We start from the raw sequence: 16940 nt of genomic DNA, 5'->3' as shown, positions 1-16940 counted from the left end.
CTTAATTGTTTGTTGAATGAATGATGAATAAATGAATGAGTGAAGACATGTCTGTTGGTAATAGGTTCAGGGCATTGTTTTCCTAGCTGGAGTCTGGCACGGCCAATGCCTTTCTGATACAGAAACCTCCTTCCTCCATAACTACCACAGCTCTTACTACTACTTACATCTTCCAACTTCGCAAAGTTCAGGTTTTGACAAGTGGCTTTTTCCTGAAGTACTTTTGCTTAAAATATACTAGGTTTGACACATTGGCACCTGAGTGTGAGGGGTGGTGACACCTTGACCTGAGTCACGTCTCCTCAGAAGAAGCCCACTGTGGCCCCCTGGACCTTCCACTGAAGAAACACAGGGAGAAGCAAGCTGTATGTAGAGAGATATAAGTATAGCTTTTATTTTTTTTTGAACCAACCCAACATTTCCACTGGCAACTGTCAACATAGCTTATGACATGAGCACTGTTTCTTTTTTAGTTATTTTTTTCTTAAAAAATGTGTTTAAAATTAACAGGTGTTTTTCAATTTCTCCCCCCCTTAGAAAATGTATTTATGTCAATGCAGAAAGCCTAAAGATCCGTGGGCAGTTTCGTGATGACATCTTATGTCTGTTTATTTGCGTGTATGTGTGTGTGTGTGTTAAAGCCAGGTCCTTCCCACATTTGTTGGGAAAAGGTCTGTAGGGCACAGAGATCTCTTTCTCTAAAAACTCAGGCTCCACAGGATGATGACAACTAAGATTCCTCTTCCTGGAGCAAGAACTACCCCATAGGCTGGAAAAAGAGCTTCATGAAGTTTAAAAACAAGCAGGAACGTGGGAGAAATGAAGAATTCCAGTTCCTATCTTGTAAAAATGCTTTCCTGTGTGACCTGAGGGACCAGGAGAGGTGAAGGGAGCCCCTTGTTCTCTTATAAAATCTCTAAGTTTTTACACTACTTCAAGAAATATAGTCAGCCCTCTTTGTATAGAGCATTAGGAAGCAAGAGAGTGGTGAAGGTGACATTTCTCAGGCACATTGACATTTAAAATACAAACTTTTCACTTAAATCTCTCACTGGTTGGATAGCTCTTTTCTCCTGCCTCAGGTACAAAGTCAAAGATACTAAGAAGGGCTGAATCCCTTTTGTTCTTCCAGTAGCCCTTTGTCATCACACACCATTCCTATTTTTGTCCCATCTCTCCTACTTGGTGGGTCTTCCTGCAGAAGGATACACAAGTGGACATGGACACGGTAAGACACACAGAACTGGAAAGACTTGGGCAAAGAAGGACAATTGCTTTTTGTATTTGACTTGATTCAACATAAGTATAAAAAGCTCCTCCTGCTCCAGTTGAAGCTCCTGTAAGATCTTTAGTACCCTGCATGGGTGAGTGAGCTTATTTCTACCCCAACGCCATCACTCCTCCCGAGAACTCAGAGAAAACAGTGAGATGGGGAACTGGATCTTGATGGAGCCAAGGGGTGGTGGGAGAGCATGTGTCTGAAAATTCATGTTTCTCTCTGTTGGCTCAGACCTGTAATTCCTTCGTGGCACCTTTTTCACTCACCTCAGAAAAAAAAAAAAAAAAAAAGACAAAACAAAATAATAAGCAAAACCTAATGGCAAAATGAAAGCAACCACAATAATGATTACAATGAAAAAAGAACCCCACCCTAGCCACATGAGTGTGACTCATTTTCACGTCTTATCAGCTGAGTGAGATAATAGGGACATATGGAATTGGGCAGAGAGGAGAAACCCTGCCTCCAAAGAAATGAGAGGCAAAGGAATAATCAGAAGGTGGAATAATCAGAAGGAGGTGAAAGGCCCTGACCTTTGCTTTGGGTCAGGGATACGAGGAGGAGATGGGGTGGAGGTGGATTTGTTGCTGTTGTTTGTTTGTATTTAATTAAACACTGTGTAAAGTCGGTGATTCCTCCATTGTTTGATTGATTAAGACTTTGCCCTTTCAGTTCATTGCCAGGGCCTAAGTTGGGTGAAGTTCCTGGGGCTTGGGTCCTGATGCTGCCTCTCTAGGACAACGCAGCCTGGAGAGGTCACTGGTGGGGAAGTGCCCTTCTCTTAGGAGAAGTCCTAGGCCTGCCCTGTCGGAGGCTCTGTTCTGCGGCTCAGAACCCCTTAATGTAGCAATAGGCCTCTAGTGTGGCAAAGAGTATGTAGAGGAGCCACAGGCTTACAAAGAGCCATGTCGTGGCAAGCTTGCAGCCACGGGGGCCACCAAGCTCCCCTCCCAGTTGTGGCCGCCGTCTGTACAAGAGCACGCTGATGCAGACAAATGCAAAGATGGTGAAGAGGGTGACGGAGAAGGCCAGCGTGCCAGCTGATACGTGGAACTCCTGTCCCTGCAGAGCCCAGTAGATGGCGGCCACGGACCAGGCCAGGCCAATGCCCAGGAAGACGTTGACGGCGTTGCTGCCCGTCACGTTGCCAATGGAGGCGTCTGCATATACATCCTGGAGGGCAGCAGCTTTGCTGGCAAACGTATCTGGAAAAGGACAGAGACACATGGGAGCTGGCAGGAGGCTAAGGTGTGCAAGGTCTGTCTTCCAGTATGCGCAAAAAGCAGCTTGAGCTGGTGGGCTGAGCCCAGGAATGAGAGACAAGGGCTAGGGGGCCACTCCTACCTCCTAGCTCTGCCACAAGCAAGCCGTGCGGCTCTGGGTAGGTCACATCCCTAGTCTGGGATTCCCATCCCTCATCTGCAGTGATCTAAAAGGTTCTGAAGGGCTTTCCAGTTCTGATATTTACTGAGTGGGCTTATTGTTCTCCTTTGACTACTTTTTCGTTAAGGGAAGTTTGCCATCCCATAATATCTCCCCAGGGAACCTTGACACCGTGGGAAGCTGCTTGGAGTAGATGCCTGATTTTAACTGTCATATGGGGCATTTATTCACAAACCACCAACAGTTATTGAGCAATGCCTACTGACTCAGCACTGGGCGAGGTACTGGATTTTGGGGACAGAGGACACACTGGGGAAGCATGATGGTGACATGCAGGGTGAACTGTGGATTCAAGGAAGACGGGGCTCTGTCTTTGTGGTTTTTATGTGTATCACAGGGCCTTGCAGGGTGTTTGACTTTAGATCTTGGTACAGATTGTAGCTATAGGGAGGACTGTCAGAGACATCTAGCCCAATCCTTTTATTTTACAGGTAAAAATAAGAGTCAAATAATTTACCCAAGGTCACATAGGATGTTAGCAAGAGACTTGACCCTAAAGCCCACAGTTAAGGACCCTTCCCATACCATCAACTATATCCAAAGAACTTCAGCCAAAGCCACTAAATCAGATGAGTGGATCACAGGATAACCTTCTTAAAGCCTCAAATGCTGTTAGCTGTTGTCTTGGCCAATTGCAAGGACTTGGAGCTGCCCAAAGATAGCTGCCTGGTTTGCTTCATTATTGCCATTTTTTTTAGATCTCCCAGAGAAAACCTCTTACCCTGTCTTGCCTATGGCCTTGGTTTTTTTGTTTGTTTTTGTTGTTGTTGTTGTCGTCGTTGTTTGCTTCTGATCCTCTGATATTTCTTCCCACCTCTATGCTTTCCCCCATATTTCCTCCCTCCCCTCTGACAGTTCAGGTTCCCCAAGGCTTGGAGAACAGAGATCACAGGGCATCTCATCCACAGGCCTTCCCGGGATCATCCATCTAATTTCCAACCTCCTGATGCATTTCCACGATAGCTAAATCTCTTGCATCACTAATGGACAAATAATCCCACTGGTCTGCGCTGGGGTTTTGGAAAGAGGTTTTCCTAGAATTTGATGTGAATTCAGCTACTGTCTTGAAGGATATATTTGCTTGGTACAGGAAAGATTTCTCTTGGTCCAGCCAGAAGAGTCCTGTCTGATGAGATTTAGCCTAACCTCCTGCAGGAGGATGCGCTCTGTTTCTTTCTGGGGCAATTGGGATGCCAGCTCCCTGGCAGAAGTTCAGAGTTCAGAGGCCCCAAAGCCCCTAACTAAATTTAGTAAAGAACCTGGGTTAGTACAGCCCCTCTCTACCTGCTAACTCTTACATTCAGGCCCAGCTTCCGTCCTTATGCAGTACCTTTTCTTTTTCTTCTTAGAATTTAACAAGATAACTTTAATTATAGTAGTTGAGTGTTATCTCCTTCACTAGATTATAGACTCCACGTGGAGAAGGAAGCATGTGTATCTTGCCTTTCGCTATAGTCCCAAAAACTAGCACAATACTGTAACAGGCATAATACGTGCTTAGTAAATATTTATTCAACGAATAAAGGAATGTCTGCTCCTTTTTGTTTGTCTCTGAGTGTTCCTAAGAAAAAGAAAAAGTATGTAATTCATCCTATAAAAAGATAAAAGCTATGGAGCTTCCTTTGCCTGTTCTGCTAGGAGATGCTTTGTACTCACAGTGTCCTTCCAAGTAGAGGAGGCCAAGAATGTATGCGGGCATTTCTCCTTTGATATCTTTGAGTTGGCTAATCTTTAACCTCTCAGAGATCACCAGAGGTAAATAGAAGGAGAACAATATCTACATTCTTTTAATTTCACTGTTTGCACCTATTCACATAATGTGGAGGTTAAGAAATTGGACCACTTACTTGGGCATGTAGCTTAATCTCTGTGGGCCTCAGTTTCTTTGTCTGTGAAGTGGGGATAATAACTTACTATATTTAATAGGGCTTTGGGAAACATTACAGGGAGAAAATGTAAACGTGTAAATTGCTGAACACACATAGTGTCTGTCACATTGAAAGTGCTCAAGAAATATTAGCTGTCATTGCTAATGTCATTAGTTATCTCTTTGATTGACTTTTGTGCACTTTAAGGGCAGAGGCTCTGTTAAGTTCAGATCTGAGATGGTATGGAAGATAATCAGATGGAGTCCAGTGGTCCTTTGAACCAGGTAAAATCCTCTTTGCAAATTCAAGCACCTCTCACTCTCACCTGGGACAGAGGTGCCAAATGCCACGAAAACAACAGCTGTGACTGAATCCTTGAGACCAATGGTGCAGCCAAAGTGCGAGGCCAGGTCCCCAATGATGGCGGTGAGCATGCCGATGATGAGGATGGAGACGGCGAAGCAGGCCCAGCCGTGGCAGTACTCTGTGGGGGGCACACAGGCAAACAGCACCTTCCAGAAGACTGTCAGGAAGTGCATGACGTAGTCAAAGCAGGAGGGCAGCCTCTCCTCCCCGGATTCATCCTCATCCTCATCCCCTGCTGGAGGCAAGATAAACAGGCAAGAGAAAGGGTAGTGAGGTCAGATAATCATTCACAAGGAAGTCAAGTCCAACCTGCACCACAGGCATCATCCGCTAGAAGGGGACTCCAGCTGTCTTCTGGGCAGCTGACGGGGGCCAGGGCCAGGATGCCAGAAAATAGTTGGGAAACAATTTGGTATGCCTCACCGGTCAGTTTGAATGCAGGGCACCAAGGCAGAGTGGGAGAGAGAGGGCCAGGGAATAAGGAAGAAAAGAAAGAAGGAGATTAAGACGGACAAGACAGTGGAGCAGAAAGAAAGGAGGATGCAAACCATCATTCTCAGCAAAATAACTCAAGAACAGAAAACCAAACACCACATATGCTCACTCATAAATGGGAGCTGAACAATGAGAACACATGGACACAGGGAGGGGAACATCACACACCAGGGCCTGTCAGGGAGTGGGGACTAGGGGAGGTATAGCATTAGGAGAAATACGTAATGTAGATGACGGGTTGATGGGTACAGCAAACCACCATGGCACGTGTATACCTACGTAACAAAACTGCATGGTCAGCACATGTACCCCAGAACTTAAAGTATTATTTTAAAAAAAGAAAGAAAGGAGAATGTACAGGCTGCATTTTGTCGTCTAGGCAAAGAAAAGTGAAATCAGGTCAGCATGGCCACTCTTCACTGGACACCAGCAGGGCTCCTCTCAAATTTTCTGACTTGACTGCTGCAGTAACCATTGTGGTTCTGGTCATTATCTGTCCCCTGAGGAATGGCTGTCATTCCAGGTCATGAGAATATATTGCAGAGCCAGTGCCATCCTCCAAATATCTCATGGGAAAGAGCAGGATGGGCCTTGATTGTCCTTGCCAGGAATGTGGGCAGAGTTGCCCACTCAGCAGCCCTGGAGGGGAGGGTGTGCTGAGGCATGCCTGTGCCTTGCCAATGGCAACCTCTGTCATGTTTTGGCATAACCGGTAGAAGCTGGGTTTTGAAAGAACAGGAAGTCAGAACACTTGGGTTCTCATTCCAGCTTTGCCATGAAGAAAATCTGTAAGCTGGGGTAAATAATCTCTTATTTCTGAACCCCAGGCCCCTCCTTTGTAAAAGGAGCGGGGTAGATGATGTGGCCTACATTCCATGTATTGTCTCAAAGGGGCACAGTCAGGTCATCAGAGGGGAGCTAGAAAGATCTAAAGCAGGCAATGAGAAAAGTGGGGCAGCAGCAGCAGCAGCAGCAAACCTCTCTTCCTGGCTGTCCTTTTGCTCTGGCTCTGGGGCCATGGGGATATGACCCTGTGGGTTGCTATGACAACAAAGCCTCTCAATAAAATACAAGGCCAGTAGTCCTCGGCAGTGCAAGGAGGCCTCAGTGGTGCTGAGGTGATAGTGACGGTGGTTGGGAGACCCTTTCCGTCCTTGTTCCAACCAGCAGTCCCCACAGCCTGCTAGGACTCCTGGCTGTGCTGTGGGTCGTTACTGAGGGAGCCTGTCAGTAAATGCCGAGGGAGGGGTTTGGAATCATCCAGGGTGTTTTGTTGGACAGTTGATGCAACACATTTTATAAACTCCTAACTCCCACATCTCTAAATCAGAATTGTCCCACATTTTACAGAAGAGGGGGACCAAACAAAAGAAAAGGAAGAAAGACAGAAATCAGAATTTATTGAGTTTGGATTTTATACAAGACTCTGTACTTTTCTACCTTTCTGAGAAAGGTAGCAGTAGTTCCCCTTTGGGATGAGGACATTGAGGTCAGAGAGGCTACATTGTTCCACTTCACACAGCAGAGCAAGGATTTGAAACCAGAGATAGCCATGTTTTTCAGTTACGCCACGGTTCTTTTCCAAAGTGATCCAGTGAGGCAGTAGGCACCTAGGACTAGAGCTGGGAAGACTGAACACACAGGCCTGCCCAGGGACTGGCCGACTGTTAACGTGGCTTTACGCTTCCTTCTCAGAGGTTGCCTGCTTCTCCCAGCAAGGCCAGCCTGAGACGCTTCTTACCTGCACTGACGGTGATGGCCTCCATGAACTGGTCCCTCCAGGAATGGGTCCCCACAACCAAGGCCAGGTTTGTCTTCTTGATCAGTTTGTCCACCGTAGTCTGTTAGGAAGAGAAAAACTTGGAACCATGAGGTTAGAATGCTCAGAACCAATGAGGAGTCTGGTTCTTCAAAGGAATGAAAGATGCCCTGTCTCCAGGGTGTTCTGACAGTTATGCATGGAATGGCCTTGGGCGATCTCTTTTGAGGCAATCCTATTTCCATTTGTTTTTGGTTGTAATCTTTTTGTTTTGTGTTGTTTGAGACAGGGTCTCACTCTATCACCCAGGCTGGAGTGCAGTGGTGCAATCATGGCTCATTGCAGCCTCAACCTCCTGGACCTAAGCCATCCTCCCACTTCAGCCTCCTGAGTAGCTGGGACCACAGGCATGTACAACCATGCCAAGCTTATCTTCATTTTGTTTTATTTTTTGTAGAGATAGGGTCTCCCTATGTTGCCCAGGCTGGTCTCAAACTCCTAGGCACAAGGGATCCTCCCACCTCGGCCTCCCAAAGTGCTGAGATTACAGGTGTGAGTCCCTCACTGCCTGGCCTGGTTGTGACTTTTGAAATTGGCTATTTAGAGTAATACAATAAAGAATAATAATAATGATGTTAATATATCTTGCCCTGTAGTAGTGAGTTTTAATATTTTTGCTTTAAAAATACAGTTAAACAGTAGTGATAATACATCTCAGGACTTTCTAGCCCACTTATTTCACATTCTATGCTATGTTTCCTCACAATATTCCTCGCATACAAATGGCCAGCACTATTTGTTTCATGTTACAAATGGAGAAACTGAGACCTGGGGTGAGTAAGTGATTTGTTCAGTTTCAACTGCACATATTCACTAGTGAAAGTGGAAAAAAACACCCCAGGTCTTCTGCCTCCCACTTTAATTTATTTATTATTCAATTAGACCTCACTGTTTGCCTGACCTTGAACTCATAGGACTCTTCGATGATGACTTCTAGTTTGGGGTGTTCACCCAATACTGGCTTTCCCATCTCTGCTATCCTCTTGGCCTCTTCTTCCTCCATAGTCAGCTTCCTGTCTGTCAACTCTGCAACAAAACAAAATCGGACTCACCTTAACACCTTTTCCATTCCCTGAAAGGATACAGCTCAGAGTATTAGACATGGGCAGTGGCTACAAAGCAAGTAACTCTTGGGAATGGGGAATTTATATATATTTTTAGTGCCTCTTTTTATGAAGTACTAAACACTTTATAATCAGACCATGAGAATGTGCCTTGCAGGCTGGGATAAGCATTCCTCTTTCTCTTTTATATGTGGGTGGACAACCTGATCCAAAGGTCTCCTGAGAAATAGCATCAAGTGAAGTTCTCAAGACATTCAGTGAGATGTTGGGGAACTGGGAAGAAAGGGCAAGTGTTTTGACTCTGAACTATTTTGAACTGTTGGGCCTGTTTGTTCAACCACTTCCTGTAAGAGTTCTTGAAGGTGCAGAAGCACATTTATTCCACGGAAATGTCTACTGGTTTCACAGCATCTTGACTCATTTACCAATAGTCCCTTCTCATGTTGAACAGTTTTTTTTTTTTTTCCATTTTGGCTGGTGAGTCCATTTTAAGACCACTTCTCCATGAAGACATGTTTTCTGGATTAGAGTGATATAGAGATTGAATCTTTTTATTCCCCTTTGATTTGAAAATTGCTCTTGGCAGCTTGTTTCTTTCAGAGCTCATTTAAACATCTTCCCATCCAAGTCCACATTCTCACAAGCAATTAATTCTTTTATTCAGCTCCTTAATTGTTTTCATTCCACACAGTAAACCTCCCAGGGGAATCCTGTAGTCCTTGGATAATCTCAAGGACAAAATGGGTCAGAGGCCAAGAAGGTCTTTTCTCTCTAGCTGGGTAATTGGTGAAGCAAGGGGAGTCCTGAGACTCCAGCTCTCGAGTTTGCAAGGAAAGAAATTCACTGAAAAGACTATAAGCCAAGGGTTTAAGTTACCAAACAGAGAGCCTTATATTTTATGTAAGAATTTTCCTAGTTGGCCTGCAGGAAGATGGTATGAGAGTGTGCGGAGACTTCCTGAGCTCGCTGTTTTGCTCAGTGTTTCCGGCACCAAACACAGAAGGCAGTCCTAAAATGTCTGGGAGCTGTCCGTGGTGCTGTCCTTCCTCTCGTGCTGGTGGCCAGTTTTGGAAACAATGTTTTCTCAAGGATCCATGTCTTTCTGCATATTTCCAAGTCAGCAGACATCCTCTAGCAGCCTGACTTCATTTAGGCTATTGAATTTGAGTCTCTGATTAGTTAATTCTGAAGGTAAATCTGGGTGAATCTAGGGTTCTGTCTATGAGGTCAGCAACCCTAGAAGCCAGACTGCGAGCTACTCTGGGAAAAAGCTCTTAGAAAAACACACACAGACTCCATTACTTTTCCTTTACTTGCAGGTTTAAGCACCATATCACAATGCCTATCTTAGCAGTGACAGTTTTATTCCACTCCTTCCTCCTCAATTCCCCCATGTCATACTTTACATGTGACACAATAACTTTATACCAATATAATGAGCTCTCCAGTGACATATAAATGTACCTGTCTAACCCCTTGTCCACCTATCAATCTAGCACCATATCCATCTGGCAGGATATTGATCTACTTACTGACCTGTCCACCCCTGTGGTGACAGTCAGTTTTTCCATCTAGCTTTCTGCAAAAAATCCCATTGGCAAATAACCAGTCCTCTATCTTTGGATCTCCCACAGTCCCACAGAGGCTCTCTGTATATATTTGTTAATTGATTGAGTCACATGCCTTTAAGTTAATTCTAGTTTCTAGTTTCTTGGTTTGGCAATAATTCCTGCCTTTTTCTGTTTTTGTCATGATCATTCCTTTAAATTCAAATTTTGTTTATTTCTTGAGATAACTATAAGTCTCCAATTCAGAGGACCATAGTGATTCTGATCACTTGTTTATGTGACTCCTCAGAATTTCAAGTAAAAAGAATAAATGGCAGGTGATCTAGATATTCAGACTGAGTAAATAAACTCTCAGTTCTAGGAACAGGAAGAGAGGCTGGAAGGGGAGAGAGAGATAGAACATGAATAGGATGGAAGATTGAACAAATATTGAAAGGACAAAGAGCTTGCCAGGCCAGGCAAGAATAGGACGTTGTGAACACTCTGCAGAGTGATGCAGCTAGTGCTCTTCCTGCAAGGTGCCTGAGCTTGAGGAGGGTGGCTCAGAATGAACATATTCACTCTCTGTCTTTCACCACCAGGCACATTAATCATGTTTGCCTGTCCACCTAGGAAAATTAAAACCAGGATTTGAGGTTTCCAATGAGTTGAAAGGCTAATCAAGTGCTCCTAAATTAAAGATGTGCAGATTGAAAGAGCTAGGAAAAGAAACATTTCCTTTTTCCCATTTTAGCTTCTATTGATGTTTGCAAATATGTTAAAAGTAGAAAGAAACTTAAATTAAATCACAATCTTTGTTATGCATATATGTGGGGTAGGGTGGAACAAAGAAGGCTTACATACCTTCACAGGCAAGAGGATGAGTGAAGTAGAGAAGAAAAACCCAGTGCTAGGAAATCAATACCCTGGGAGAAGAGTGAAGAACAGAGGGTTGGGGATAGCCCTTATCTTGTTGGTATAAAAAAGAAGCAAAAAGCCAAGGAAGCTGGAGTGATTGTGTTTTCTCCACAAAATAAAAATGTAGGAGTTACCTACATTTTTTTTTTGTTTAAGGCTCCCAGAAGGCAAATGTCCTTACTATGTACACCACCCCTTCCTGAATCCAGGATGTAGCCTGTAGGTGACTTTGAATACCAATGAACTCTGTAAGATGTTTTGCCTCTTAAGTGACCTTAACATTTTTTTTCTGTGTTCAAAGAACTGATGAAATGTAAGATGTTCTTTTAAAATATACTGAAACTGTCTTGTGTAGGCCTCTCTGCTTGCACAAAGAGTTATAGTATTGCTAGACATGCTGAAAATGTTTTCATATCTGCTCAGGAAGTTGAATGTTGTTTATGATTGGTTTCCACTCACACAAGCATACTCTCAAAGTAGGTGCATGTCCTCTACAGCATCTAGATTCTGCATGAGAATCTCTCCAAACTAAATTCTCTAAAATTTATATTTCCAGCCAGAACACTGCCCCAACCCCCTATCCTAATTCATCTTGTTCATGGTACATAGGACTTTAAGGGTCAATGACAAATGAACCAAAATTCTAGCAATTTAAGCCTCTGCTGTGATGAGATGGAAGAGCTCCAGGACTGGTAAAATTCCAGATTATTTAAAAATTGCTTTTCCTATTCTCACAGCAGGTTTGGTGATTTTCCCTGGAGCCCTTGGGATTAAAGCTTTTTTTTTTTTTTTTTTCAAATCCTATCACAATTACGTTAGGAGATTCCAGCTCTGAATCTCACTGTCTCTTCCCCCACAACATGAGATGGCAGATGAATTAAGACTCAGGAGAAGTCTATGACCCACCATCTCCTTGGTAAGCTTAATTTCTCTTCCTGGTCCCAGAGAGGATCAGCTGTGCTTTTACCCACATTCACAGACAGAAGTGATGCTCAAAGAATTGCCTTCCTCACAATTGCTTTCTCATAATTGCTTCATGTGGGAAAATAAATCTCCCAGTCTTTGGGAGAAATTGTCAGGTTAACTTGAGCCTGCAGTTCTTATTCAAAGGACATTGGTCTTAAACCAAATAATGGCACTGGCAAGAAGTGGAAAGAAAAGAGGGGGACAAGACACCTCTTACCTGGAGATAACAGGAGCGCTGTTTGCAAATGGATACCAGACAAGTGGAAGAAAGAAAAGGAAAGAACATTAAGGTCCCATCTTGAAAGTATTCCCAGGTTTTGTGGTTGCTGGCAGCATAAGGAAAGCAGTGAGCTTAGTAGGTGAGAGCTCAGCAGCCACATGCAAAAAGCAGCTTTGGAGCATGCACAGAGCAGCAGCAAGAGGTGTGAGCCACCAGAGAGGCTGCTGAGCACCAGGTCCCTGGTGAGGGCATTTGCTCCCATGCTTTCCTGGCTGCCCTAAGGGCTAGGAATGGAGGAATGAGGATGGGGAACCAAGTGGGTGGGTTGGTCACTCATGACTGTGTAGGATATCAGGTTATCACATCCATTCTGTAAAAAAAGGAGTGAGAATCCAGTTATCATGAAAACTGTGTAAGTTGCAACCCTGCCAGAGTGGCTAACTTATCAGTGGCAAAAATGACCATGGGGCTTGAATGGGAGCTCAAGGAAATAGGTAGTATTGTGCAAGAGTAGAACAGTGCCCAGGTCTATGTCTTCCATCCCTAACAACTTAGTTGAACTCATGCTCAGCTTCTCAGTACCCATAAGGTTTCCATGACCACAAATGCCTTCCTAGCTACCATGTTGACTAGAACTTTGACTTCCCCTAAAAGGATGACTTAGCAAAAATGTTAAGTCCTGCAGAATGTTTTCCTTGAATGGTTTGTCTTTACTATAGATCTATCCTGGAGGTTAGGGCTATGGGCTCCTGCCATTTTGTATCACCTCTGCTAAGCAAAGTCCCTGCATGTGGTAGTGTTCAATTAAGTTTGGCTGTTTGCTGTCTATTTTGGCAACTGTCTTTTCCATAGATCTCATGGTGCTGCATCTCTTGTTGGGTGATCTTTCTGTTTCAGAAAGGACAGGCTAAATCAGAGTCCAGGTATTCTGGAACAGAGAAACAGTCATACCAACATACCAACATAGATGGGAGATGACAAATGCAAGGTTCCTATGTGGATTGGGAAACTGAGTTAAAGACACACCCAATACAGGTTGTCTCTAGCCCTTGAATTTGTACTTATGCTGAACCCTCTTAGAGTTTAAGATCTAAGAATTAAGGAAACTCTTGTGACACACCACATTTTCATTTCTATGGTATCTTAGTACAGCCCCTCACTCCTTGGCTCTCAGATAAAGGTCTGGGAAGAGCTTGCCACATATTCGTGGTGTAGTTGGTGACTAATAGAGATTGCTGAGGAAGGAGTGTGTGTTGTGGGGGAACCAGGAGGGACATGTCTGTGAATTTTTCTTTTTTTTCTAAGAATCTGCAGGAATGCAACTCAGGCCTGTGATCAATCACCCTATATTCATAGCCACTAAGACATATGTGGATCCAGAGTCTCCATGATACATAAACAAGGCAGTTCACTTTTTTAGGTATCTCCCATGTAGAATTCCAAAGGTTAATGGATCAATGATTTTCCTCACTACATTGAGATAGATAAATACAGATAGGCAGATGGATGAATAGATAGATAGATAGATAGATAGATAGATAGATAGATAGATAGATAGATAGACAGACAGATCGATAGATAGATAAGCAAGAGCTTGTTTATTCTGCTCCTTCCAGGAGTTTCCATGGAAGAGCTCCTCCTGGCCCCCAAGTTCCAGGGGAGATCAGAGATCCCAGCACACAAATGAACACAGGTGGGTCAAAGGCAGCTCTTCCAGAAAGGTCCCTGATGCCCTGGTTTTCACTCATACATGCCACCGAACATCTGGCCCATCCCTAGAGTAGTGAGAAGGCCTGCAGTCCGCTGGAATTCCATCATTCTCTGGTCATTGTCTCCATGAATCCAAGACTCTCTGCTTAGCAGTTATAGATGGGTCAGTGAGATCTGGGTAGGCCAGCTTTGACTGACACAATACCTCGAGGGTGTTTTTCCTGCTGCTGCTCATGAGAGAAGCTGGAGCTGAACTTTCCCCTGTATTGATCTCCCAGGTCAGGTGAGAGTCATTTATTCCTGCTCAGACACTCCAGGGACAAGCTGGAAAGAGCGTAGCATGGTGAGTAATTAGGAAGCATCTGGGCAGCTTGTCAAGATGAGCCCATGGATGTGGAAAAAGGAGGACCAAACAGGTCCCATTCTCGAGAGAGAGAGAGAGAGCTTTTCTTTCCACCTCAAGGCTTCCAATGTCCAGGCCCAGGCCCAACAGTTTTGATTATGTTGCTCAGTGTTGCTCTCAGAAGTCCACTTCTAGACTCCAGAGCAATGTGTTTCCTATTCAGTCTCCCTTTTTTCCTTCCCTTTTTTCCAACCCCCAGCTCATCCAGAGCTTTTGATCTCAACTCCGAAGTCTGTTTTGTTTGCCAAAAATAGAGTCTCCTATTTCAAAACCAGTCTTTCATTTTTTAATGCAATTGTCATTTTGACCATGCAGAGACTATGCCATTCTGAATGTTTCAGACTCTCCCATGCAGTAGTGATAATGAAAAGCAATTTCCACTGTTGTGTCTCTCACTCTGAGAACAGCGGGGAATTCTGGAAATTTGGATGGGTTTCCATTTGCTTCTGAGTCTAGACAATCAGGTTTTATGACCTTTCACCTTATGGTCTAATGTCAAAATACGGGAAGGACTGAAGAAACTGGAAATTAACCCCCTAGAAAATGTAGACAATAAAATAGGCAGCTGGGAAATTGACACATTTCTTGTTGGCACTGTTCATCTTGGCATCTCGGTCACTGGGGAGATCTGGAGGCACATCACACAGACAGCTTGCTGAAATCCTTGTCTTCTCACCTACTCCCTCCACCAGGGTGTTGCCAACATTTCCTTGGACAAAGAATCCAGTGCAAAACAGGAAGATGTCCTCAAATGGGGATTAGCCATAGACATTTGCATTTATTTAGGTCTCCTGAAGACTTACCTTGGGTCACTCTCTGTCTTACTGTTGGTAGAGGTTTTTAAGGGAGGCATAAAAGAAGACCCTCTTTACTGGTGGAATAAAGGAATATATGGACTTCCAACTCTTCCTCTTGTCTGGAGCCACTGCCTTCCTTCCTGTACGCTGTACAATCCTTTGTGCTGCTTTCATTTGCATCTAAGTAGTTTGGACTGTGGAAAGTGATGAAAGTGACACTTACAGTTGGCCTTGGGTATCTGCTGCTTCCAACCAATTATGAATATGTGGAATAAATGCTTAAGAGAGGTGGCAATGAGGTAGGACAGGTACTGAATCAACCTCTGAGAATATTATTGGTGGCAGGAACTGGAAGTCAGGCAAGAATACAATGTGGAAAACAATGGAACCAGAGATAATTTCTTTCTTCCAGCACTCTTTGGTAGTCAGGCTGAGGGCAACATTTTATTGAGCGGCTGAGAAGAGAACCAGCAACGGAAGATGGAGAAGAGTTCTGCCCCTAGAGCATCAGGTATGTCCAAACCAGTGCAGGCACAGAAGTGGTCAGCTCTGCAGGAGAGTCCCCAGCAGACAGTGAGAACTGACCTGATCACACTGAAAAGGCCTGTAGAGGATCCTTTGGGAATGTTGCTGAATCTCTTAGATCTGTCCTCGTGCGGAAAGTTTTATGCTGCTCTTCGTCACATGAATATGAACTAGTTGCAGTATGATCACCCCTTTTTGACAAACAGGTGGATTTCACTGCTCCATTTGCTAGGAGGCTCCCAGCAGCATATCTCTCCTGAATGGGAGTATGAATGTCCTCTTGCTATTTCCCAGGAGCACCCTAACCTATTCCCACATCTATGCCTCCAACACATTCAAAGTAGTGGCTTCTAATCATTTTCTTCAAGGGAAGAAATCCTTCCTTATATCTACCCTGGTTGCAACATAATCAGCCCCTGAGGGAAGAGCCCCTGGCAGGTATTCTCGGAAGTATGTCCTAAGGAAAGCAGGAGATGAAGCCACTTCTCTAGTGTGGGGTGAGGGCTATCTTGGGATCTGGGCGATACGCTCACTTGCAGATGCCAAACAAAGGCAGACATCTGTGAACTTTCCAATACCTGTCTTTCAGGGATCAGCACCAACTGCATCATTTAGAGTCTCTTCTGTTGGAAAAGCCACAAGTCAACACTCCAGGCCTACCCAATGTCAGTCCTTTTCTGGAGCCCCTGGCTACAGGAATTTTCATACCTGGAACTACTTCCTTCCCTTCGGGAACTCTCAATTTTCTGCTTTAGAGGTTGCATTGTCCCAAAGTAGCCTGAATAAGGTACTTAACCTTGGGCTAGAAACAAACAGAGAATGGGATGGGGTGGGATGCCCCGAGGAGGAAGAATAGCTCAGGATTCCAGATTGCATGATTACTTCGGAAGTCAACTCTCTCTCCGAGAGCTCTCAGAAGCCGTGGCCTCTGACAATTGGTACACTTTCCCATGCCACAGTCTGCCCAACCGTGAAACAGTCAGACAATACACTTACCTCCTCGAAGGGCAGAGGGGCCTATGGGCCACTCCACAAGTGAATAACCTGCCAAGCATTCAAAGGAAGTTGGGGAATGCAGCAGAAAACTGTCAAAGCATCATTGCAACCCAGGCCCCAACCCCCATCCCAGACCCTCCCACATTCAATCCAGGCTAAAGAGTGGGGGAGGGGGGACGGGGAGGAAGGCAGGGAGGGGGACAGGCATGCACCGCATCACATTCCTTTCTTTTTCTTCTCCTCCCCACCCACCAAGGAATTTTCACATTTACAGATTACAGTGTAGGGGTGGAGTGGTGGTGAATGCAGGGGCCCATGGCAATTGAATAATTGTAAAATTGTAGCAAAACAGGGAAATAACTCATTAGGGTAATGAGGAATTGAGGCTGCAGTGCTGCCCAGAAGGCGGGAAAGGAGGAATTTGGAATAAGCTAAGGCTAAGAAGGCAGAGATGATACCGAAACAGGGTGAGAGCGAGAATACAGGAGGGAAAAGAATAAAAAAATCCGTTGGTCAAAAAGAGA

At 44.5% G+C, this 16940-nt stretch overlaps 1 protein-coding gene across 6 annotated transcripts in view; it reads right to left on the bottom strand.

Moving 5' to 3' along the window:
- Window positions 1–365: 365 nt before the first annotated feature.
- SLC8A3 (solute carrier family 8 member A3) overlaps window positions 366–16940 on the bottom strand; it is a 143029-nt gene continuing 126454 nt past the window's right edge. For 3 of the 6 annotated variants that reach the window (XM_010359755.2, XM_030931481.1, XM_030931482.1), the window contains 4 exons: window positions 8172–8296; window positions 7193–7292; window positions 4916–5191; window positions 366–2484 (listed from right to left, as the gene is read on the bottom strand). In XM_010359755.2, the coding sequence (XP_010358057.1) occupies window positions 2108–2484; window positions 4916–5191; window positions 7193–7292; window positions 8172–8296 (878 nt within the window). In that variant the 3' untranslated portion in view covers window positions 366–2107. Of the gene's footprint in view, window positions 2485–4915; window positions 5192–7192; window positions 7293–8171; window positions 8297–11982; window positions 12001–16940 lie in introns of all 6 variants that reach the window. The other 3 variants (XM_010359753.2, XM_010359754.2, XM_010359756.2) reach the window with 3 other exon arrangements.

This window comes from Rhinopithecus roxellana, chromosome 5, assembly GCF_007565055.1.
Source record: "Rhinopithecus roxellana isolate Shanxi Qingling chromosome 5, ASM756505v1, whole genome shotgun sequence".
Lineage (NCBI taxonomy): Eukaryota > Metazoa > Chordata > Mammalia > Primates > Cercopithecidae > Rhinopithecus > Rhinopithecus roxellana.
The sequence above is the reverse complement of the archived record's forward strand: the minus strand, read 5'-3'. Positions and strand labels throughout refer to the sequence as shown.